The sequence below is a fragment of the Schistosoma haematobium genome, chromosome 3 (genome assembly GCF_000699445.3).
Source record: "Schistosoma haematobium chromosome 3, whole genome shotgun sequence".
Taxonomy (NCBI): Eukaryota; Metazoa; Platyhelminthes; class Trematoda; order Strigeidida; family Schistosomatidae; genus Schistosoma; species Schistosoma haematobium.
The window spans coordinates 27046275-27073544 of NC_067198.1; the positions used below are offsets into that span (position 1 = coordinate 27046275).

The 27270-nt window shown below is 33.9% G+C and overlaps 1 protein-coding gene across 1 annotated transcript; it reads left to right on the plus strand.

The window, feature by feature from the left end:
* Positions 1-9164: 9164 nt before the first annotated feature.
* On the plus strand, positions 9165-27221 carry PDCD6IP_1 (Rhophilin, Rho GTPase binding protein; the record flags this gene model as incomplete). Its single annotated transcript, XM_012940611.3, has 13 exons — positions 9165-9364; positions 9568-9668; positions 9712-9839; positions 10897-11035; positions 13467-13588; positions 13629-13727; positions 15275-15582; positions 17296-17473; positions 20030-20173; positions 20694-20949; positions 22536-22852; positions 24974-25073; positions 25946-27221. Coding segments are annotated over 13 exons (2094 nt in total). The 3' UTR covers positions 25948-27221.
* Between the last annotated feature and the right edge of the window lie 49 nt (positions 27222-27270).

Below are 27270 nucleotides of genomic sequence, written 5' to 3' on the forward strand. Positions count from 1 at the left end.
GAGGTATTTTAATGCATTTTCCAGCTATATGATGTTTTGTCACCTTCTTTTTAAGCCGTTCTAAAATCGATAATAAAAAAAGCTGTCTCACAGAAGTAGTTTATGAACAGATTTAGCAATATTTGAGGAATAAATTAACCGTCATTAAGATAATTCGATAAACATATTAACGGTTCGACAGTTAAATTATAATCCATAAATTATTGTAGTTGTAGCACAGAAACTTCTGAATTTCTCCGTTCGTGCCGAAATTTCGTTTTCACGAATATCAGGAGAAAGTTAAAGGCGATTATATTAATAAAATATATACGTATTATTATTCTTTGCAATCTTCACTAATACAATACTGTGAAAACTTGCACGTATTCAGATGATTAAGGCATGTCGTTGTTGTCAATGGACTAGTATTTCGTGTCACTCTTTCTTATTTTCTAGTCTCGTCAGTCGATGAGAAATACAAACAAACAGTGACCTACGTCTCGAATATTGACCATCGTCATACCATCCACGATAGGTTTGTTTTTTCCCTCAGATAATATTAGTATTTTAGGGGAAAAAGACAAACTTTAGATATCTTGCCAACAACAATGAACCACAATAACAAGTCGTTTAAAAAACTCCAATAGTCACTTTATGGGCTGTTGCATCGATCACCATGTCAAACGTTGGACAATGAGTTAATATAATAATTTTCTGGTGTGGCTAGAACCGATCGATCCAAATAATGTAAACGGACCCAGGATAAAAAACACTATAGGCACAGGTAATTAATGGGATGCCAACCTACACTTTAGCAATATTAGTCTTCCTCATGTCTACACATAAAATAACTGCGCTCCACTTAGCTACAGTCCAAATATCCTGCTGGTGTACATTCTACAAGTACTATTTTACAAGGAAATCACACGACCATAGCTTCCGTATTAGAGGTTACATATTCACCTAGTGTCAGGTTGCTATGAAGTTAGGTAATGGCACAAATTATGGAACCATAAAAATATAATGAGTAATCTTGAGAGGGTAAGGATAGATTTCTAGTGAAAGGCTCTTCAAGGGAAGAGTATGGGTTTCTAAAATGATAAAAAGATGGGTGAGTAGATACAGAGACACTGAATGTTGATAAATTCGGGACATGAAACTTAGTAAACTAAAAGTCAATGAATTAGAAAGAACCCACTGTAGTACATGGTAGCATGCGTTTTTGTGATAAACCATAGTCAAGTAGCTTCCATAATTAAGGTGAGTCATTTGTGTGAAACGAGAATTAAAACAGAGATAAACAGCTTAAAGACGGATAATGGGACAGTGAACATTGAAAACCTAGAGTTTAATGAATGCAGAATGAGTGGAGGTACAAGGATACAACATGTCGTGGTTAAAGGGAAAGGAGAGTTCGTGAAATTTATTGGTCACTTATACAAATATACGAATGACTTTAGTAGTTAAATATGTTCTTGACCACGAGATCGCCAGCAAATATATCTCGACTTGGTCCATTAACTGCCTTCTGATATTTGGCTTCTCGGGGATTTTATGGATTTATTTGGTTACGTTCAACCTTCGCCTTCTGATTTACTTGGCACGTGTTTTTTGGTAGCAGTGTTCATAGTTAATCTCGACTCGACCCCACGCTACATTGTCCATGAAGAAGTGCGGAAATCCGGAATATGGCCACTAGTGCCTCTTAAAATCTATGAACAAGGTTACAAGTCATCCAAATTGGGTTATAGTACCACAGTCTCGTGTATGCAATGGCTGCCTGTCCCACAGCAAACTACACCGTACTTTAAAAATGTACAACTCATTAGTTTCTGGTTTTTTAAGATTAATAGTATATATGCATCCTTTCTGAGTGTAAAAACATGGTCGTGGATCATAATTTCCTCGAAGGCTTAAATGGGTGAAGATATATTATTTTGAAGTGAAGAAGTGGTTTTCCTTTAGCTGAAGTCTCAAAAAAAGGGTATAACAGGGGAGATCTGCAACTAACTGTGTAGTAGATGATGGAGTTCTTTCCCGACAGTCGGCATGTGGAGCGTTTTTGAGTAGTTTTCTCTTGTACATTGTCAGTCACATTCATGTCTAAGAAGTTGAATGCACAGTATCCAAGAGAGGGTGGAATACATATTTTCCAAGGGTGGGCTTGGTCTTTTTATTCGTGAAAGTTTATTTAAGAAACCTGCTAGTTTCCTAGAGAAGACATGGTCTAAGAGAACTTCAGGCATTTAACTGGCCGCATACTGTTATCTTAATGTCATTATTTTTACTGGTTTTCTCGTACATGTGTTTCACTCAAACTTGAACATGTTTGGTCACAAATTTGACTTTTATTTTTGTTTTCCACCATGTTTTGGTTCAGCACATGGGTTGACAACTCTTAATTTATGAAGAAATTCTGATACTTGAGTGAGAATTTGATTTTCTAGCTATTTTTGTTTAAATTCGCTATAATGTCAATCGATCGTCCTTCAAGAAAAATCCAGACCATAATTTAGATGTGACAACCAATACAGAATATTTTACCATTGGACCATCTTATACGTATTTATTATGTGTGATGTCGTGGTGCATTGAGGAACTCAATATTAAATGGCACTCATCATTATTGATATCAGAAGAGAGCGCTGAGCACAAATATCGGTATCTAATTTCTCAGAATTTATTGATGTTTGGTGATGTGATGCTTCGATACAGCAAACCGGATCTCAGGTTCACTAAAATCAAATTTTAGGAGTTTGGATTTTTCAGTTATTATCTTTAGTGGGACGTGCATAAGTGTGCATCCATGAGTTTTGTGAAGAAATCATTACGTTTTACCGCGTATGTAACTGAACAGAAAATATGGCTCATATTCACATTCCATTCACAATGTAGATCACTAACGTAGATGAACCGTGTCGAATGGTCGGGAGGCTGCTCGAGTTAGACGCAAATGGTGTGACGAACCGGGTAACTCAGAAGCCACACACATAAAGTAGATCACCATTCGGTCATGTCAAAGTACTATGGCACCTTTGAAGTCTGTATAATACAATGGACGCAATTACAGACATATATTAGTAAGAGTGGGTACAAAGAAGAGAGTGCGACCCTCACCGCATAGGCCAGTCCATAGCGTGCGATTAATCGATACGGCGGTCCATGACCTTGACGAGGACCGGTGAACTGTTCGACATCCATTGAACCGAATGATTATGATTTAGTTCAGCCTCCGTGACATATCACTGGCCAAACAACTTTACTTACATTTCAAACACATAGTGCCATTTATCATTTTGAAAAGAGCAAAAACAAACATTCTAGCAGAATAGCATGAATTCATTTTTATTTCGTTGGTTCTCGTCAGCTGCTTACAACCTGTGATATTTAAAATCATAATTAATGGGTTTAAATTACTTACATAAAAGAGTTTGATTGGAAGTTATATTAAAGACGTATTCATATAGTATAGCAAGGGTGTAAGTAAATTTAATAGACTGAATATTGTAAATATATACCTTATGTGATGAAAGAACATTGTGACAACAGTTCAAACGGTTAGAAACAAATAAACCTTGGTAGGAACAAAATGAGTAGAGTTCAGTTGATAAAATAAGATAGTTGGAATAAAACTCAATGGTGTAATAAATGCAAGAAAGAGTTTAAGGAAAGAGAAAAAACAAATTATTAAGATATAACGAAGGAATGTTAATCACCAAGGCAAGGAAAGATTAATAACCATCTCCTTTTGAACACATAAATCAGGCTTTTGGCGCCTGATAGCAACTGCTTCAGCAAACTTCAGAAGACTGGAGTTTGGCTGCTTACTAATCACCTTGAATGATTGTAGGGTATCGACCTGATGTCCTGTATCAAGAAGATGTTTGGTGATTGCACTATTTAGAGTCTTTCCTTCTCTTGTTCTGAGGCTTTTTGGGACATGTTCAAAAAATCTGAGATATGCCCTCCTTTCTGTTCGGTCAATGTAGCTGCTTTGGCAGGTACACGTTAATTTATAAATACAATTGGCGGTAACATGAAAAGGATGCTTATCAACTTTTGATTGAGTTATTGAGCATGTTGTTTTATACAGAATTTGAAGTTTGGCCGCCGGATAAGTTCTGGCTAGCTCAGCATTCAGTCTCCTGTTGATTGTGTTTGCAGCCTCGTCACCTTTGAAGTTAAGACTTATAGTTATTGGTTTTTTATTGACAGTAATTACTTCAGTATTGTTTTCTTTACGCTTCTTATACTTGTCAATAAACTTTTGTGGGTAAAAGTTGTCTCGCAGGCATTTTTCCACTTTCATCGATTCTTCTTCGAGTTTGTCAGTGGTACATATCTTTTCTGTCCTATAAAGTAGTGTTTTAACTAATGCCTTCTTGTAACTGAGTGGACAAAAGCTATTGAAATTCAGGTAAATGCCATTCCAAGTACTTTTTCGATAAATCGAACGTTGGACGATCCCGTCTCTCCTACGTTTTATAGCAACATCAAGAAAGTGGAACATTTCTCGTTTCAAAATGATAAAGGGAACTATGTGTATGAAATTTCTCAAAAAACGCCTCCGTGAATAATTATTTAGGTCACTGAACCACTTTGTGACAGTACGCTGCAGAATATCAAGAGAAGTGACGAGTCCAGCTTTATGGAGGATGTCTCACGTCAGGCTGTTTCCCGCGCCTGTTTTTAAGATCTTTGCGTTCTTGTAAACTTCCACCGTCGTTCAAAAACTTAAGACGCATCACTAAATCTCACACTGAATCAACAAAATTACTCAATACGCGACTAAAGGATGAAGCCAGTGCTTTTGGTGAAGCGATTAATGATTTAAACATCGTATGTCGGATAAAATTTATGAATTTTATTCGTAATCTTCAAATCAAGGTTTGCAAGGATTTCCATTAATCTCTGTCGAAAACTCTGATAAGAGAACATTTATGTTTAGGGTTTCCGGAAAACCCTTCGAAGTTTATCTACAACTTATCAAATACGAAGCTTAATAATATAGAAGCAGAAGCCTTATCACTGGGACTAAAATTTCATATACCAAAAACAAATACTGACTAGATCGATACAGAGGCTTAATTCGAAAGTCTGATTGACCAGTTAAAGGATTTGCAGCCAATGAATGAGGAAAAGAAAGGATGGTTCAAATCAAAGTTAGTTGATATTGGAAACCAATACTTCGTGTCATCGACACCAAAGTCTAATCTTCTATCCAGAGAACATCTGACAGCCCTAAGAAACATCAAACAAAATAATGAGGTGATGATTTTACGACCGGATAAATGTTCAGCTGTCGACCTAATGAATACAGCTGATTATGTCACTAAGATGAAGTAAATCCTTGACGATCAACTGAGATTCAAGGTAGACAAATCCTAAAAAGATTTAACTGATTCAACAGAAAAACGAATCAAAGGCATGCTTAGAGAACTTCTAAAAAGGAAAATGATTGGTATTTCTACTTATAATGATCTAAAACCACGTGGGTCACGTCTGCCTCATATGTATGGTTTACCAAAAGTTCACAAGCACGACGTTCCCCTTAGACCTATACTATCAATGATAAACTCACCATATCACAAAGTTGCACGCTGGCTAGCAGAAAAACTAGAACCGGTTCGTCGAAGATTAGCAACATATACGTTAAAAGATACATTCCAGTTTGCTGCTAGACTAAATCGTACGAATGTTGCCGATAAGTTCATGGTTTCTTTTGATGTAACATCCTTGTTCACCAATATACCACTTCTTGAAACTATTGATATAATTTGTCAGAATTATGATCTCCTACCTTTACCAGCCCCGGAATTCAAAAAACTACTATTAGTGAGCACAACAGACGTTCAATTCCAGTTTAATAACACCATATATCGTCAGATCGACGGCGTAGCAATGGGAAGCCCACTAGGTCCAATTCTGGCAGATGTTTTTATGGGGTATCTTGAAAACATGGTGCCTAAACAGACGATTAGCGAAACGACGGAATATTCCAGATATGTTGATGACACGTTTATTGTCTGTAACAATAAACAGCATGCAATCCGCATGCTAAAACACTTCAATAACGCTCAACCTAACATACAATTTACTATGGAACACGAACAGAATGACATGTTCCACTTTCTTGATGTTGCTATAAAACGTAGGAGAGACGGGATCGTCCAACGTTCGATTTATCGAAAAAGTACTTGGAATGGCATTTACCTGAATTTCAATAGCTTTTGTCCACTCAGTTACAAGAAGGCATTAGTTAAAACACTACTTTATAGGACAGAAAAGATATGTACCACTGACAAACTCGAAGAAGAATCGATGAAAGTGGAAAAATGCCTGCGAGACAACTTTTACCCACAAAAGTTTATTGACAAGTATAAGAAGCGTAAAGAAAACAATACTGAAGTAATTACTGTCAATAAAAAACCAATAACTATAAGTCTTAACTTCAAAGGTGACGAGGCTGCAAACACAATCAACAGGAGACTGAATGCTGAGCTAGCCAGAACTTATCCGGCGGCCAAACTTCAAATTCTGTATAAAACAACATGCTCAATAACTCAATCAAAAGTTGATAAGCATCCTTTTCATGTTACCGCCAATTGTATTTATAAATTAACGTGTACCTGCCAAAGCAGCTACATTGACCGAACAGAAAGGAGGGCATATCTCAGATTTTTTGAACATGTCCCAAAAGCCTCAGAACAAGAGAAAGAAAGACTCTAAATAGTGCAATCACCAAACATCTTCTTGATACAGGACATCAGGTCGATACCCTACAATCATTCAAGGTGATTAGTAAGCAGCCAAACTCCAGTCTTCTGAAGTTTGCTGAAGCAGTTGCTATCAGGCGCCAAAAGCCTGATTTATGTGTTCAAAAGGAGATGGTTATTAATCTTTCCTTGCCTTGGTGATTAACATTCCTTCGTTATATCTTAATAATTTGTTTTTTCTCTTTCCTTAAACTCTTTCTTGCATTTATTACACCATTGAGTTTTATTCCAACTATCTTATTTTATCAACTGAACTCTACTCATTTTGTTCCTACCAAGGTTTATTTGTTTCTAACCGTTTGAACTGTTGTCACAATGTTCTTTCATCACATAAGGTATATATTTACAATATTCAGTCTATTAAATTTACTTACACCCTTGCTATACTATATGAATACGTCTTTAATATAACTTCCAATCAAACTCTTTTATGTAAGTAATTTAAACCCATTAATTATGATTTTAAATATCACAGGTTGTAAGCAGCTGACGAGAACCAACGAAATAAAAATGAATTCATGCTATTCTGCTAGAATGTTTTTTCTTACTTTACTTAAAATTGTTTCTTGGAGTTCGTCAGGATAATAAACTGGTACTAAATTTTTTTTATAAATATTCCAATGTCTACGACTTTGAAACACATTAAGACTGAAGAATAATATGTGTGCAGCACATGAATATCAAAGGAGATCTGTGGAGACTGCACAATATGTAATAAAATTGTGAGTAGAGAAAAATTAATTTATACTTGCAATAATCAAGAGTGAGAGAAATCATATTCTGTGCAAAGGGGAGGATATATGTAGGTAAACTGATAGACAGAAATAAAGCATCGATTAGTCATCATCTCCTGAGAACGTCAGTACGAAACCTCAGTATAACAGTGGGTTTAATTTTTTAGTTAAAAGTATCCAGATGCTCGATGTCCGTTGGTCGGCATACTTTCAGCTAAAGCGAGCTGTGGGGCGGGGAGCACAACTCAGCTCCCACCTGAAGTGGAAATTAGAAAAAGGCGTTAGGGTTGGATAAAACATACATCGAGGAATACATCAAACTACATTATGGGGCAAGAGCTAACCTGAGATCCTGGAGGGGATCGAAGGAGAGGAAGGTCAAAGAACACATTGCGTTGGGAATCGGAAGTAGACATAAAAAGGTTGAATAGCAACTAGAAAGGACTTTCCAGGACAGTTAGATGGCGAATGCTGGTGAGTGGCATACTCTACTCCACTAAAGGTAACAGGCGTAAGTAGATAGAAATATATAAGTACGTGTCATCGGATATGATTAACATTTATTAGGGGAGTTCTTTTGGGCCGCATGTTTCTCAAAATTTTGCCCCGAGGTTATCGCTGAGCAAGTGTGCTGTTAGAAAGTTTCTCAAACTAGGCAACATTTTGCAGTTTACTTTGGACACGTACCATGTTTTTAGGCGTAACCGCGTATCTGAAAACCCAGTCCTACGGAATTCCTCGAAATTCTTTTCAAGTAATCTATCTTTTTAATCACGCACATCTTTAACGGTTGACATTCACCTTCAGGATGAGTTATCATTCGCAACCAAGCTACTTTGAACCAAGTAGTTTAGAATAGGTAATGAAGCCTTGCTGTTGATACATCTACTGAAATAGAACATCTAATCACATATGAGTATTATATTTTCAAAGTCCTCGATCCGTCACACAACATTATTCATCCAAGTGTTTGAGCAAACGTCAAGCCCATTGCAAAACAATCCTGCTGTCTTCGTAAGAACAAATATGTGAGGGTGCGAGCGATAAACTCTTTAAGCTAGTTTTGGTCGTGTGTCTCTTGACCTTGTGGGTTAATAAAATAATCGAATAGACGTTCTTCTCTCCTAAGATGTATTATTCGTTTCATAACATGGCTAAAAGCAGCACCTATCAAGGACATTACTACTGAAATAATCACGATCCCTTTCATTCAACGCTGGATTTCGAATCCTGGTTGTACAAAATTCAACACGATAGACCATGGACTGAACGACACCACGCTCCTAGGAATCATCCGATCCTGAAAGACTACTTGTAACCAATTAGTCAGCAACATAGTAGAGCGACTCCATAGGTAGTTGAAACGGCCCTCTTCGGAAGTCCACGTTTTGTTTATACGTCAAAATCAGCTTAGGCGCAGAGACAATCTGTTTTAAATATACATGTAGGATCGTTAGGTCAAAGCTCCTATTGTTGGAAAGTATTTGGAACCTTAGCCCTTAGTTTATTAGTTTTTCATGCATACAGTTTTCAGAATAGAAATATGCACTGTTGATGAGTTATTTCTCCAAGAATTTGATGATTCTTTTCCTTGAGTAAGACAGTGTTCAACATTGCTGTTTTGTATTGTAAAAGTCGATTTCCTTCTTCAAGGTCGTTGATCACCTGTTCAACGATGACATTTTTGAGTGTTCCGCTAAAATTGTCTACTGAAGTTGACGTGATAACACCACTAAAAAAGTTCATAACTGGAAAGTTTGGGGATGCTGTTGCTACGCAATGTACCGAATCCCTAAAAAAGCTCAGTGTGTTTCGCCACGATGCCTGTTTTGGACATAGTGATGATCTAGGCAGTCGAATCCAGTCACTTGCATTGTGAGTTTTCAGTTAATTTGTTCTCGTCTTTTTTGTGTAATTTGGCTTGTATAACAGTGGTTTCTACGTTTTGATCAACATGTTTAATATGTCACTATTGCGTACATTCCCATTCTGAACTGTAAACTCTGATGTGGTTAGAACGTTTATTGTCATATTGACATACATCTATTCGTCTTCGTTTATATTCATCATTTATACAGATATCATAATGTATTATGGAGTTTAGAAAAACGACTTAATACGTCAGAAGATCTAGGTATCCATTGGAGCTGGAGTGATATATGGCACAAAAATTATTCAAGTAAACTTGTCGCTCCTCTGAATTGTTGTAACATTTCTTTTAGAGCACTACTCCTTTAACTTCGAGCACGTGAATATAATCTTTTGCTATGCTGCAGCTCATTCCAATTTGGCTAAAACATACGATTTAAACTGTGAAAACTCGTTAATGAAGGCTATTTCAAGCTACAAGGTAGGTCGTTGAAATTTACTAGATACATTTAATTAATCCTTGTTTGTTTATGTGCACATAGCTCATCCATATTTATGATTTTTACTGAGTGTCTTTTAGTGCTAATCATTGACACATGCACAAGGAAGTCGAATGAAATATGTATTAAGTTTATCAAACATTTTAAAAGAACGTCTTCCGTAAAATCACGTATATCAGGAAACACAATTCGCTCATCATATTTTGTTGTCCTTATGCATGGTGGATATTCATACAAAAATACTATAATGACTCCCATCAGTGAGAAGTGAGCAGCAAGAAGTGTTTCGTATGAGTGACTTTGTTTTATGGTTTGTGTTTAGTTTACTTTTGAAACAACTGACTACAGGTATGTGTAACCTTACAGCGCTCATTAAACTGATTTTGTGGAGATTTTGACTACTTGCTTTACCATATTATTATGTATGGGATGATATATTTTACTAAAAAGTTAGTTGCAGTATTTCATATTTTGTGTTTAGGATTTTTCACTGTAATGGAAAACAATTGACGAGTGGCAGGATTAGATTTTCCGAAGTGGCTTACACTAAGTCACGAAACGTCAGAAAATCTAATTTTTCTACTCATTGGGATATTACAAATATATTATTTATTTATAACAATCTACCCAATGCTCAATTTATTCGAAATTATCAGATCAAACCTTGGTAGTGATACCTACAAACTCATAAACATTATGTTTTCACTTGTCAATTAGGAGGTTAAAGGGTGATAGAGGAGGTCTAGTCCTCATGTGCTAGGAAATTTCAAGTTTTTACATTCAGTACGTAACATGTTAGAAAAGCTGTTTACAGTATCAAGCAACATAATTGAAAATTGGTATCGTTTTCCTTGTATCCGGTCTTTTTTTCCTAGCTCTTAAATTTCGATTTTTGTTTTTGTTGTTTTGTGCCAACCGGAACACTGAGCTTTTTCATCAATGAATGTGAATTAATCTAACTTCATTTTTTTCACAAGCATTTCATTCTGTCATTTCGTTTATATTAGTACATTTAGAAAATATAAACTACATTTCTAGGTAGCAGCTGAGGCATTCGATTACCTTGCATCACATACGGAGCAATCCTCTAATGATATGACTCAAGAGGTACTGTCTGTATTCAGCGATGTTATGATTGCACAAGCGAATGAATGCAACTTTCTTCGACTTCGAAACGGTAATCAGTTTGCTCATGTTTCTCTTTGCAAAAAAATTTAAAAATTTCCTGAGAACTTTTGTAGGAAAATCTTGCAATCGAATAGTATGTCTGAAATCAGTATGATAAACAAAATGTATCTTGTTTTTTTCCGTCTTGTAATAATATGACTACAATATTTTCAGGTGGTGTCTTAATTTTAACGGCGCTCATTTTGTCCTACGTTCCTAAATTTAACACAGTTTCTATAGATAAGTCGTATGAAAATGTCACCGCAAACCCGACAAATAAACTTAGTAGTGTAGAATTTCCGACCTAATCACGCTACAAAAACATTCATTCGACAAAGAGTAGCTAACCTCGTAGATTATCTGTTTGCTTACCTTGTGTAGTCATTCAGTCGTTCATACTTCGTCACTTAACGTCGAATTTTCTATTAGAACTATTGTGAGTAAATAGTGATCACAGTTTCAACTTAGCAATCACTTCTAGGTTGAATCACTAATTATTTTCAATCAGTGACACATTATTTTTTGTACGTCAGAGCCTGACCGTCAATGATTTCGGAATACATAGGTTTTTATTCACATATCTAGTTTAAATCCATCGCAAATTTCACATCGCTGCTAACAAATTTTGAAAGCAGTTGGCTAGTAGTGGTTTGCATAATATAACTTAACAATTTTGCATATCTTAGGGGAACTGTTCGTAATACCGAATAAATCGTGAGTTAAAATATCATTCCATTTACGTTTGTAACAAAATGAACATGCTTTGTCCCATTATTCTGATGTGTGATATTTCAGTGGTTAAATGATTTAAAGTTCAACCATTACTTCCCAGGCTCAAATCCGTCCTACGTCATGACTCGGGTAACTGGTTGTTATCACTAGCCGTTACACAGTATGTAGCTCGAAGCCGAGTAAATAATTGTGCACTCGACAAATGATTTGTACTATTTATTCCTGTAGTTTTCAAAAGTATTAAAGGAACTCTTGACAGTTTCTGCCACACTAACGTGGTGGTCGGGCTTGCCTATTCTGGTGAACCAATCGGGCTATGCTGGCTGGAACAATCGTTGCTCAAGGTACTACCATGCCAGACAGATCGGTTGAAGAACGTTGAAACTAAAAATGGAGAACCCAAGATCAGAGGGCGAAGCCGTATTGCTGACTGTACAGAAGTGTAACGGCAGTAAAGTATTTCCTTCAGACAACCAGCATAAAGACGATACTGTCTCCCCACAAGGAAGGGTGAGGTTATGAAAGGTCGACTCTAAAATTGCACACCTCGCCTTATCCCACGGATATCCATCTTCGGCGGTAAGGTCTCAACAAGTACGGAGCCAGCACGAAAATGACCCACAAAAAGGTCGTGTGTGACTGGCCTTAATGCGTTATCTGTTTGGCACTGCGTTCACACTCTCAGGTCACTGAGGCCAACTATAACGCAATTTCATTTTCAGGTCTTTTCAGAAGAACCATTCGACGGTGTAGGCAGCTGAGAAGTGATAACTGCCCTCATACCTCTAACAACACTCAAGACCACTGACTGATTATAGGAACTAAATATCTACGTCAAATAAAACTTCATAAATAATTATTTGTCATTTAGTACTTTTCTGTATCATCGTGCATAATAATTAATTATCCACAAAAACATATATACGGAAAAGTTGGGTGGGAATCAACAGTTGGGATCATTCTTGATTAAAGTCGCTAATTAAAATGACGGCTCATTGTTCGATCCAACATTATTAGGAATATTCAAGTTATGTATCCACTCTCTTAGGTCTCTTAGTCTATAATATTCATTGAGTTTCATTTTAATGTTTACTTATAACATGATTTTCTTTGATATAGGCATCCTTAAATATTAGTCTCCTGTACACCTGCAGGAACACTAATTCTTCCTGTCTACTATCATATTCCTCGTTTTCTGAACTCTCTTAATTCATTTACTACTCTTTTCTTTCCATTTTCATGGACCTAGTGTTATAGTATTGTTATAACTGATTTCAGAAAGGGGTACACTCAATTAAAATTTCGGTCTGTAATTGTTCTAACATGATGATCCTTCTTCAGCTTAATGTAAACTAATCGAGAAGTTGGAGATTGTCTTTTCTTTAATTGTACTATGATTATAAGTGAATACATTTCTAAAGAAATGTCACTCGATTGTGTTTCGACAATATGTCCCTCTAGGGAGGATAAATGCTCCCGAACTGCATTTATGCTTTCTATAGCTTTCACATTAGACTGACGGGAGACAGTATTGAATACGACATTTAGAATAGATTAGTTCTCAATGTTTCATAGTTTTCAAGCCTATTCTTTCATCATAACTAGTATTTTTTATACAAAACGCGTCCTAATATCTGTAAAAGTAGTATATGTTTAAGAAAGCAAACTATTCACTGATCTCTTATTATTTCTCTTGAACTCCACTTAAGATGAACCTGAATATCGACGTATTGTCAACCATATCAATAAATTATATAAGAAGTGTTTGGATTCATTTTCCATGATTTCCAGTTGTCTTCAAGATGAAGATATCATTAAATCTGTACCAGAGGTACGTTTATTCATTTTTTACACTATTATTATTTATTTAGGACTGGTATCGTGTTATTAAAACTAAACAGAATTATTACAGCATTTTGGCTAACACTTATTTGGGCGAAGAGAAGTTAAGGCGTAAAAAGGACACCAAGGTAATAATTTCGATGAATTGTGTTGTTAAAAAATGAAGCAGCAAGTTTCTGAAGTTTTTAATATTAGTATTCTTGTTTATTTTGAAGTCATAGATAATTACAAACTTTTATTTTTTGCTGTTAGTATTGATTTTTAAAAATTTAGTATAAAATTGTTTGTTTTTAAAGTTTATAAGTAAAAATAAATTGTTATTTAAAGTTGTTTCCACTTCAAGAATGTACTACCTTAAAACACTACTTGGGCTCTAGTGTTCAGACGAAAATTAGAGATTTTTTTCTGTTCAAAAACTTCATAGTCATCTTTCTGTTTATTTATCCCTCTAGAACGTGGTCTTCAAAGGATGGGAACATGCATAAGTTATTAGTGTTCGGTCGTTGATGCCTTGAGAGTGTTGGATTGGAGACACTGACTTAGTAGTGTTAAAGTTAGGCTTAGAGTACAAGATAAGGATGACAAATAGTTTGATGAGGCTGTGAATGTTCATTGACCGAGGTGATTAGAACATACTTTACCCATTCCTAGCCTCCCTCCATATAGAGACGAATTTTAACTGGAGTTTAAGTAGGTCAAAAGAAATACAGGGGCCATCAAACTAAAACAGATTATTAGTCCGTTCAGTCAGTATCCGTTGACTTGAATCATGTCGGGAGGTGTAAACTTCTTGCTTTGGATTTGTAAAATCATCGTAATCCATGGTTAGAGACTTTGAATGAAATACTTAGAAGTAGTGCTAATGTATTAAATCTTTATCATCCTCTAAAGTTTTAATTATAATTTGATTTCGTACATATTGTTCCTTCCCGTGGCAGTAAAGGTAGTAGTAGTATTTGGTGATAGAAAAGATTAAGCACCCAAAATACAATTCTGGAAAAAAATATAAACTAGCGAAATAAAAAAAATTATAAGGACTTCAGAAGCTTGGAATCTGGGAGAAGATCAATAATGGATGTAACTGCATCATTGCAAACGATTTTGAGCCACGTCATTCAAAGTCTACGATAATCACGCGGATCTCAGTCTAGTAGTCTATACATACTATAACATGGCTTAGTCCACTTGTCAATAACTCCATAGACTGGTGCCATTTTTGTTCGGATACCCCTAACTTCCTTCTGACCTACTCCCACACCATACATCGCCAGTGGAGGCAGGCTGTGGTTGATCATATGTAACCTATATCCTAACTACCCCAGTTAGTGAAGATTTACTATCTCGCCAATCGATTTGCCTCTCGCGACTCATCCACAGTCAGTTTCTTTTTGTTATGAATTGGTTCAGATATGGTAAACGTATCGTTAAATATCAGTTTGCTGAGTACATTAAATAAGTAATTCAGTATCAAGTATCGATTATTTACCTTGAAGACTTGTTACCACCGAAGCTTTGTTCAAGTGTTGCACTGTACTTTGTCGAATACCATATCGATTTTACACTTAGTATGGATGTCTTTATTCACTGGGCCTGCCTAGTGTATAATCTAATTTCAAAATAGCTATCGTTAAAACTTTTTAAAAATTTTACATTTACATTTATTTCTGCTCAACAGGAATCTAGCACACTCCTAGTCTCTAAATTCACACGTAGTCTTTCATCTCGTCGTTGGTCTGAAACGTTTCAAACTGTTAACGAGAGTGAAATACTTGGTGAATCTCAACCTGCTTCTGTCTTAGCAAACTATATTATAACAAAAGAAATGTTTCAAATACCCTTACTTCCTTGTGATTCAGGCGATATTTTTGACATGTTGGTCCCGTTTCCCGTCCTTGAAGCTCTTATTATAGCAAATGATACTCGGACTGCAATAATCAATTCAGAATTTGCTAAATTGAAAAATGCTGATACGGTTCTTGAAAGGTAGACAATTATTCTAATTTACCACTTTTCGAGTAATCAGTATGTTTATATTGACAGTGGTCTTATTATTTTATGTATGATAAGATGTGTTGAACCTAGTGGTATAATAAATCCTTTTAGTAAAGTAGACCAGTGTTATCGTTAACAGTCATGTTAAACACGGAGTCCGCTTCAGATTGATGATTATCCTGAGAAAAAATTGATAACAACTTCCCATGTATATTCTATGTTCTACTAATGATTTCTTTGCAAATATCTAACTAATGAAGTACGAAATATACAATTGCCACTACATTTTGTTGTCAATTTACCATCATGGTCGCACCTGATTATGCTCCTTTGAATCTTTGCATTTCTAAAACAAATGCTGGTACAAGGCTTAATGAACAGGATACATGGTTGAATAAGAAACTCGGGTATTTCAAGGAACCTCAATTCGATTTCGAATCGATAGACGAATTTATTCTTCCAGCTCTTCTTCCGTAACAGGAAGTCACTTACCGTGAAAAAATACCCCATACTAATTTCTTGTATGTTGTACCGTTAGATGGTTTCTCAAAATTTTGCATTTATTCTTTAACACTAACACAGTCATTCTCTTCGTTTCAAATACCAATAAACACATGAAAGTTTAAGCAAACCACTTTTCCAGTTGCCTTAAAACTGTTACGCTGCAAGAGTAGGAAGCTATATGCATTTTGAGATTTTCTAAATATGTTGGTGACTATGACACATATCTCAATCCATTGGTCCCAGGTTCGAGGCAGCTTCAGTTGCTTCTCATGGAATGTCGGTTAGTATCGTCAGCCCTCACAAAAACTGTGACTTGAAGACAAGAAAATAAATATTTACTTGGTAAATGACGAACAATATTTTCACCTACTTAGGCGGTATAACTATTTTGTTTATTACAAACATCATCCTGACATTCACTCTCTGTAACTTCATTAGATAGATTTTTGAAGCCATATGCAACGAGTAAAATGTAGTGTTGTTCTCGTCATATCTCAACAGAATCATACAGTTTAACCTAATTATCATCGGTTGTAAACAGTAAAGACAAAATGAATAATGTATAGTACGGTACCAAACTCTGTTTTACGGTTACCTGTCAAGCGTTACTCTGAGTTAACTATGTTGTCTGCTACATGGCTGTTACTTATTGATTTATCTTTTTATAACGCTGATATATCAAGCCTCCAATACTAAAATTACTGAACCATACAATCTACTTTTTGTTCTTTTCATTGTGAGCCATTTGACAAAAATAAATGTTTGTTTTACTAAGTAACTTTCTATAAATAACAAGTGAATAAGTAGCACTGGAAATTTAAAATTATGCCAAATCAATATTTGTTGTTTTAATTTTTATCCTCTTATCCTCGAACCAACAGTCAGCCTAGGTTTGATAATAGCTTTTATGAAAAACAGTTTTCTTGTTTGTTTTTTCTAATTGACCCTCAAAAAATATTTTGTTTTGTAACATTTTTATGAGATTAATATTTATCAATTTTTGCTTTGAGCAATCTTTTCCACATTGTATTCATGTATTTTAATGCATTTATTCAGTAGTATTGTGCAACCATGTCAAACTATCGATTTATTAAGCTTAATTAGCTTCACTTTATTCATCAATTTGATGTAACTTCAATTTAAGAAGAAAAATTCAAGCACATTTTTCTTTGTTATTATTATTGTTTTTGATTTCTTCAGTGAAATGAATCAACACAATTTTCCACGTTCATTGGAACTCAGTGTATTTCAACTGATTTGTGAAACATTATTAAAAGAATCTGTCAAGGTTCATCAATCTGGTGGAGTAGATAGTTTGAGACGTAAAGTTCATTCACTGAAGCCATTAGCTGGAGAACGATTCAAAACTCTTGGAGAGGTATTGATTTTATCCATTTTAAAAATAAAAAAACTTTATTGTAATAGTTTTTGTTTGTGGAATTGATGTTGTTGAGTATCAACACTTTCTGTTCTTGTTAATTGCATTCAAACATCGAATATCGCTTTTTTCGATGTTGAGTCTGTTGTTTTAGGGTAAATGTGATGTTACTTCATCGGAAAACTTCACTTAGGTGCTATAAATGTCTTTATTACAGTTCGAAAAATTTCATGTAAAATTTTATTGCGAGTAATGGAACTGTGATCATAATGCGCATGTAATCAATAAGTGGATCGATATGATGTCGCGGCCTGCTTGAACATCTGGGCTACCTGTCCCAGCCATCTAGATATTTCAACAAGTTATCTAATTTTGTTTGTTTTAATACATCATTATGGCTATTAATCACATAACCTATCCAGATGTGTTTCTGAAAAGTGTACAACCTTTCGTTGTACAAGTTACAAAAGGCCAATTAGCGATATCGTGGTTTCTGGCAATGTGCAGCGAAAAGAATTTTCATTATTTAGATGTCTATTGACTGGACTGCTAACTTTTAACTAACGATCACTCTATATTTATCGTCAGGATCGACTAAGAAGTAAGAAACGGAAACTTGTTGAAATACTTTGTGCTCAGAGTTCTGTATTGTACTAAAAATCTAATATTGAATAAAGCTAATAATAATAAGTAATAATAACTGATCCAAATTAAATATTTGATTTTCTTTTAGCGAGATGAACTATAAAGTTATTTACATCAATAGATACAACTACAAATTTTAAAGTTCTCAATATGATTGCACATATAAGTGATAATTTTATATGTTAATCAGGTTGACTCACTATTGATATCCACATGAAGTATGATAAATGGGATGTTTGTTCTTTTGTGGTCTCATTGTACTTAAAAAGTCGTTTATTGAATAGATAAGATTGAGTCATTCTACTGTTATATTTTAGCTTAGTACGCTGTAGTGAAGATCTAAAAATGCAGATTTATAGCTAGGAATGTACTACGATGTGATATTTGCTCATCATCCAACTCCGTCACACATTTTTCTAAGAGGGTTAGACTAAATTACGACTGTCATAAAATTCTTCTGCAACTATTGTCTTAAAGAATTCTCCTACTGTTGAATGAACTACCAGAAAACCAGTTGTATGGAAGTAACCATATTTCATTGGTTTTATGCAGCACTATTATTGTATTTCATGTAGGTATTAAAATAACGAAATAATCCCGTCGAAATGATTAATCACTTGCGTGCTTGTATGTCTTAGCGAGGTGAGGCACTCAACAACCCTATTTAATACCAAATACCAAGGTGTTTTGCAGCTAAAAATGTAGGATCTAGAATCATGAATATGTAAAGAATCAGTTTAGTCATTGTGATTCACAGCTCGAGTGTCGGGGAGCGTGATGATGTGCTTAAACCAGTCTCTATTGTCGTCTGTATTACTAATGAACAACAGGGTAAATAAGTATATCTGTCTCTTCACCTTTATAAGATGTAGCATGAATCTTGTTAGTACATTTGTGGACAAAATATCAGCTTGAATACCGAATGTATTCATAGTACTCACCAGTTCGCATAGCATTGTTTAACTGAGCAAAATTTATAAACGTTCATTCAGAACGGGGCGTACTGTGCAATAGTTTTATTACCCTTTTGCTTTACGGTCATAAAGCTTGGTTGTTAAAAGTATAAGACATAGGAAGATCACAGATAACTTCATCACTTATGTCACAAAAATCTTAAATTTCTCACAAAGAATACTAGATCGCTTCTAGTAGACAGCGGATGTCAGTGAACCGTGCATAATATTTCTTTGAGTGTCTATGTGAGGTTCATGTTTATGAGTCTCTGGATTTCGAGTGAAAATGAGTTTATTCATTTACTATTTAGTCCATTATTTATAGAAATACATCCAGCAGGTATTATTAATCATTAAAGAATAATTTGTGTTGTATAATTATGATGTAAGAAAAATGTCGTTAGCAAGTAAACTTATTTATGGTATTTAAATGTGATATGACTGAGTTTATCGACATGATAAGAAAAGCAGATTTGTATGAATTGTGAACTAGTCCTAAGCAAGTATTATTGATCCCCATAATGTATCACTGAAAATTAGGAAAATCAGCAGGCAACTATCCTCTGACTGCTGCCAAATGTTATTCAGTATAAATACAACTCTTCATATATACGTTTGTAGCCGACTCGAAAAATTTTTGACGACTTATACAGATCGGTATGACTCCTGAATAAATTCACGAATAAGATTATACATACTGTGTAGCAGCATGCATCAAAATCTGGAATGGGAAAATTTCAGTTTCACTTATAAATAGACTAAAATGTTATCTTATATTTTAACCACCTCCTATCACTATGATGTTTATCAGACTCGTTATAATTATATATTTTACCAATAGTAGTATTTTTGTTTTCCTCGTTCGTACTGTATTGATATATTTTTTTACATATTTGTTATCTTCTTTGGACTCCTGGGCTTCATTTACACTTATTTTGAAATCTTTTCTTTACATCAGATAGAAGAAATGCTACGTAAGGAGGAAAGCAATGATATTGCTTTCAGAACTGGTTATACCAATATTTTGTCTCGTGAACCGTCAGAGAAACTGAATTCATGTTTTCGTGAAAAAGTCGACAAAATACGCTTGTCTGTTCAACTGGTACGTCATATACATATATATTCTTATCTATAATATGTTTGTTAATTGTCTTTTTTCGCCTAACAAAACAATAATATGCTTAAAACGTTTTCTTCTGTACAATTGGAAAGAAATTCTGAAAATCAGTTTTAGTAAATTTATAATTACAGGGTAACTAGAATGAAAACATGCCTATCATTCTCTTGTTGAATAATATCTACCATTGTTTAACTGATAAATACAACATAATCTAATAGAATGATTTTTCTAATTCATATTTTATTTTGATTCTTATCTATTTGTATTTCACAAAAACATAGTTGATTGAATTGTTTTTGTCTGAATAAATAAATTCGTTTTGTTTATAGAATTTTCAAGTTTATAAAAACATCTATGGTTAATTCCTAGTGTTTTCTATTTCATTCTTTAGATAAATTATTTATATGTTTCATTCAATTGTATGATAACTCTTTATATCATATTTCTATTGTACGTTATTTCTCATTACTGTTTATTATTCTTAGATTTTCTTTGTTTATAGGTTTCTGAAAAAGATTACGATGTGATAGCATTATTTAAACAACATGAAATGAATTTTCAAACGTTGGACATGTCTAACAATGAACTTTTAGTATATATTCAATCAAATTTTGAACCTAAAGAAATTGAAGTAATAGAAGAAATTGAAAATTTACGCAAAGATTTAATTCGTATATGGGATGAACTTATTGTGAATAAACATCAACGTGATGATGTAATAAAAATGTGGGATTTAGTTTGTTTACCGCCAAATTTTGGTAAATTATCAATTGTTTTATGTTGATTTTATGATTTTTAATTATCGTAAATGTTTACATTTATTTAATTCACAATAAAATAGAAAGAACTGCATATTTACTTAACGTGTAAACGATTTAGTGATGATGTCCAAATCGACAGTCGTTTATTTACTTGAAATGGTGCATTTTCAGTGAATTTTAGCAACTTCTTAAACTAAAGATTCAACTCAATCTAGAATAAATCTTGTCATAAGTTTTGTAAGTAATTGTTGGAAAGCTGTTAAAAATGAAATCTCATGGTTAAATTAGAGTTCAATATGAGGTATTTCCAATCGTTTACAAAAGCAATAACCCTTCACCATTAATTAACTAATTCAGCATTTTATACATGGTGTTAGAATGAATTTCAATATGAAAACCTTTAATTTACAGTTAGTAAACTTTCATTGTGTATAAAGATTTTCTGCATGCTATTGAAGAACAACAATTATTTTTGTAATATTTTACACCATAGCTTGTATTTAATTGGACTATGTTTAGAAAGTGTCTCGTTTGAAGATCTTCTTCACAAGAGGTTGATACTAGCTATTCTTTGTAACTGATCCCAGTGAACAGATAAAATTAATTAGTGCCTATCAATCATAACTGGGTGGTAAAGAGTATACGGAGGGTAAGGAGCTCCAAACTTAGTCAGTGATAGAGATGTGACTGATGTGTACTAGATATTTAAAGTTCGTGTCTCACACCAATTTCAGTCAGTCAGTCAGCTACAACGTAGGACCAGGCACATATATGCATCGGTTCAAGTTGCCATACCGCATTATCACAGCAAGATGAACACCGGATTCATAGAAGTAGTTAAGTCAATGGTGGTGATATATAAAAGAAAGATTGTGTATAAGGATATGGTACAGGAAGAAAGAATTAGTTCGTAGAAAAAAAGATATGAAGCGATTTTAACCTCTTAGTTTAAGAGAAGACAGAGAGTGTATACACCTACGCCATTGTGATCGATTCTGAGCCATGTCACCAAGAGTCTCCAACCATTGGTTACGATAGTCACGCGTACCCCAACCAAGTAGTCTGCATCTACCAACATGGCTCAGACTAGAAGTTAGTGACTTCAAGCACTGATTTACTGCTCACTTTCGGTCAAATAAATTCCTCCCTTAGTTTCAGCGTATGGAATATCTTCAGTCATATTTGAAGGAAAACTGAAAACTGTTAATAAAAACGTTACATTATTATCCTTTACGAGTGAAGTTATCATTTTAAGTGAATGTTCGACAGAAAATGTTTTGAAGAAACAAATTTTCGAATTTCCAGACATTATGAAAAAAATTTAGTCGTTTTAACTGGTTCTCATACCCACCATTAACTATTCGATAGATCTATGTATTTTCCACCATATAATCATTTATATCAATAGCAAAGAGGTATTTCAATGTTGATTTGTCTTCTCATCTATTCACGACTGGAGATATAAGATAGTTTGGGGCACCAGAGGTCTGGACGTTTGTCGTTGTTTAGTCATTCAGTCAAATAACTTCTTATTTATCTCAATAAAATTTGAAATTATTCTTTTTCACAATATTCCTTATTAGTTCATACTCTAACAAAATGGTATCGTACTCAAGGTGAAATAAATCATAACGAAGTGACATCTAAGACATTTCGTGATAAAGTTGATGCTGCACGAATATGTGTCAATCAAAATTTGGATGAACAACGAAATTTATTATCTCAACTACGAATTAAATGTGAACCGTATTTTAATCAAATTCTCAAATATCGACAGCATAGTGTGATAGCGAATTTACAAGAAGCTTGTAAATTATTTTTAAGTATACGTAAAGATGTTGAGAAAAGTTTACATTGGCATTCGGAATTCGAAAAAATTTGCAATGAAGAACTGCAGTTGGTAAGTTCTTTTTCTCGTGTTTGATAATTATATTATTTATGCATAACAACAACAGTAGTTGCTTTGCATTAGATATTGTCAGTGACTGAACTATCGATTAACATAATTCTGTGTGTGGAGTTAACCTGTGACTGTTATGCAAACCATTCGATCTGTAATGAAGAGTAATGAAAAGCCTTACCGATGAAACAATTCTGTATGTATGTTGATATCGTGAAACGATATAGTGGAAACGGTATTAGAAAATACTGGGATCTGTTAGTGAATATGACTCATTAACGTATGAGATTGCTTACCGTTATCATTAAAACATTGTTGAGACCTACAATATGGTTACTTGACACTTCTTTGTTAGGAATGAAACAAAATTGGAAGTTTCCTGTTCAAAGTCAATCAGACAATGTTAGAGATCCCTAATGTGAAAACTAGAACAGCACATAAGCGAACATTAATATTTTCAGTTAAATCGTGATCAGACTGTTAGCGGGACATAGATTGGACTAAAGCGTTTCGTGCAGCATTATGTCGGGGCGCTCTGATTGGCTATTTCGTAACTAATCAGTACTACAGATACTTAGAGAAGACTCTAAAATCACCCTATATGAAAATTATAAATATACCAATGTTTTTTATTGTGATTCCTACTTTCATTCAGCCTTTTTATTTGGAATATAATTACGTTCCTGTTCAACTGTCTTCTGATTTGGTGACTTATTGAGTGAATTCGTGTGCAAGAATACTAAACAATAAGAGTGGCTGGGTCGTTAAAAGCGAAATCATAACAGAACTTACTGTAACATACAGGGTTATTTATATACATACATGAAAATATTAAACCAGTTAAGGCAGTTTGTGAGTCGATGCTCATGATTCAATAGATGGCATAATAACAAATAACAGGTAAAAAGTACAAATCGATTCATAAGAAGATAGGTGTAATAGTTTTGATAAGAAAAATGAGATAATCAATGTTTTAATCAGTATTTCAGTACAGGAAGTAGGTCGTACTTGTGTAAATATTAAGATATTATAAGTATAGGGATTTTGCAGAGATTGTAGCAATTTTCATGGTTGAAATCACTATTGAGAACTCTAAAGTACTGGACGGCCATTTCGTCCTAGTATGGGACTTTTGCAAGTGCGCATCCACAACCCTGATTATGGAAACCGAACCAAAGGTCTTCACTCTCGCGCGCTGACGCTTGACCTTTAGGCCACTAAACCGGCGTGATTTCAATCAAATTCAACATTCTCCAGAATCCCATATTGAACATTTCATTAGTGTTGATAATTCTTATTTCATTGAAAAATTGCAAGTCCTTCGGTTCATTGATTTGCATATCACAGTTATGTACATTTTGCATGAAAGTACTTTCATATTTAAATGATTAGAGTTGTTTGTACGTTTATTGCAGTTGATTTCACATACCACAAGTTAATCGGTACGGCAAACAACTAACAAAGTAGTTCGATCGAAATCTGGTATCTCATCAAGATATTGATTTCGTGTCAGGTCTTGTGGCACAATGATAACTACAGCTATTTTTTGATGCAATAAAATTAATGGTCAATCGGTCATAATGCAAACATAAAACTAAGTTGTAAGCTCATCACATTGACAGTTTCGTTCATTCTTTAACTTTCTTGGAAAGTCAAACAGTTTTGTAGTTTGGTTATTATAAGTACTTTATTATGTTAAGTATGCTACCAGAAGGTATCTATGAATGTTTCATTAGACCCTTATCTAGATTTATTCCTATCTGAATAAAACGAAGACGAAGAACGATATTTCATCATCACTACTTAAGCATCTATTGTCATGAAGTTTCTGTTAATAATTATTCTACTGTGTTTCTTCAATTGTATGGGAATATCGTAAGTACTGTGTTATGTTTGCTTTTTAGAGCGTAGACTAAGTGCACAAATACTTAATATGCATAATTTTCAACTTTCTTTAAAATGTCCACATCTCACTTTGTTTCTTTGATTCAATGATGTCATCACCAGTAGAAATTAACGATAAACAAACGAGTAGGTAATCTATTATATGTACATATATGTTTTAATGTATCAAAATACTGAACAAGAGTTGATTACACTTTTCACCTGTGTACATTTTAGGTGAATGATTTCTGTTTGGCTCGTAGTGATGAAATTAATCAAATTATATCAGAAAATGAACAATGGGAATCTGTAACCCATGATTCAGTATCAAAAGATTGTGAGTTAATTTCACTGACTCTAGAAAAAGCTCTTCATGTGCTTTAATAATACTCTACTTTTAAACACAGAAAGCTAGAGTTATTCGTTGCTACTTATAATTCTACAGATCTATGAAAAGACTAGTTTGAATCCCATTCAAAAAAATAATCTAAACGTATAAAAGACATTTGTTCTGAATATGAGGTATCTAAGTGGATGGGAAGATGTACAACATGGGACCATCTATATTTACGTCACTTCAATCACTCTATTATGATCAATCTTTAATCATAACATTCACGGCTTCCAAATATTTATCATGTTTCATGAACAGCTACTGATTTTCGCACAATCCCACCTGACAGTTGGTTTTTATAGAGATTGATTTCGACTTGTGTTTTACAGTATAACCTTACCATAGCCGAAATTGTATTTTATTGTAGAGAGTCAGTTAGTACACTTAGATGACGTATGGTCATGAATTAATCGGTATATCTCCCTTAACTACAAGTTGGCAATCCATACTGAATTGGTGGTTTCATCACTCGTGGAAAATTCAGTAAATCGTTATGAATATTCTATTTGGAAGTGAATTCCAACCTCGTTTCCTTAGTGGAGTACGAACCAGTTTTTCCTCATTTTATTCTATATCTTTATTACCAATCAAAAGTGTATGTACATGGATATGTATATATATTTTCATATATTTATAGAATACTTATATTTAAAAACTTGAAAGTTTTTCAGTACAACTCAGTATATTGATAAAACCTTAAAGATTCATTTCTTAGATTGAAAGAATACACTTTTTATAAATAATAGGTACATCTTCCTCTACTTATTCGATATAACTACTACGATATTTAATTAGTTTTTTTCTTTATGTTACAGGAATTTATTCATCACCATTATCATACCAAATCAGCATTATGCAAAATTATTTTCTGCTTTTCATTTGATTATCATTGAATATTGCTCGGTTTTTTTTGTTTACATTTGATTCATTCATTACATAACTTTTTAAAATACATATATATTCCCCATCCATTGTTAGAGAACAATACACGGTGACGTCTACCCATCAGCATTCACAAAAGATTTCTTTTTTTTTGATAACATCATCCATGGATAATATTAACTATGTCATAATTAGCCATCTTTTTTTCCAAAGAGACTTAAGCGGTCAGTTTGTCTTATATTTTTATTTCATTTACGATTACATATACATTGATTCATCCCACCAGTGATCTGTAATTTTTTTATTGTATGAGTTAAACTAAGTCACTATATTCATTTTTATTTGCCAATATTATGAAACTGATTTTTCCTCCTTTCTAGTTTGAGCTAATTTTGATCGTAATGGTTAACTTATATTTTCACTTTCTTTTTTTTAAACATTGTTTTATGCGTTGAATAATATATTTATATTTATACAGTTTGTCATTTCTTCAAATTAAACACTCTCTATTGAATAGATAAATCTATTATTGGGCCAAATTAACAAAAGACTCTGGTTGAGTTGCATTTATGTATTTATGCCAAAGTAGTATCAAAGCAAATGTATTGTCATAATCAGATAACAAAATGTTAAGGACAGTCTATTGCTTGGATAAAATGAGAATATAGTATTGACATATCATAACCGTTTCACAATATTGATCTGAATGGTGAGTGACATTGTACTGCAAACACTACACCAAATCCAAAAGAAAGTTATTAATGAGTGGGTGAATGTTTTGGTTTGATTATAAATTCATAATCGGTCATTTAAATAAAATAATTGTAACATGTTTACCGAGTCCCTCTGAGTTAGACTTTTGTGTGGGAGCTGGTGATATCACCTGTATGTTCCAAGTCAAAGTTTAGAATGGTTCTAAGTTGCAACCCATCGATTAAACGTCAAGTGATTAAAACACATAAACGTCGTCCAACATCAGCCACTTATTTAAATATCTGTCGATTCAGTCTTATCTACTGCAGAAAAAGGTTCCTTACTTGAAATCATTAGATGCAGATCTACTGAATTACTTTCTGAAAAAGTGTATTTTTGAAAAGCTTATAACCATTCTTAATGCTCTATCGTACAAAACATGTAGTAGTATACATCTTGATAACCTTAAAAGTTCTGAAATTTACTTGCAAAATGTTGAGCTTTTATTAAAATACCACGTAAATGTTTGGTAACTGCGCAATTTAATGTGGATCAATCAAGTAAT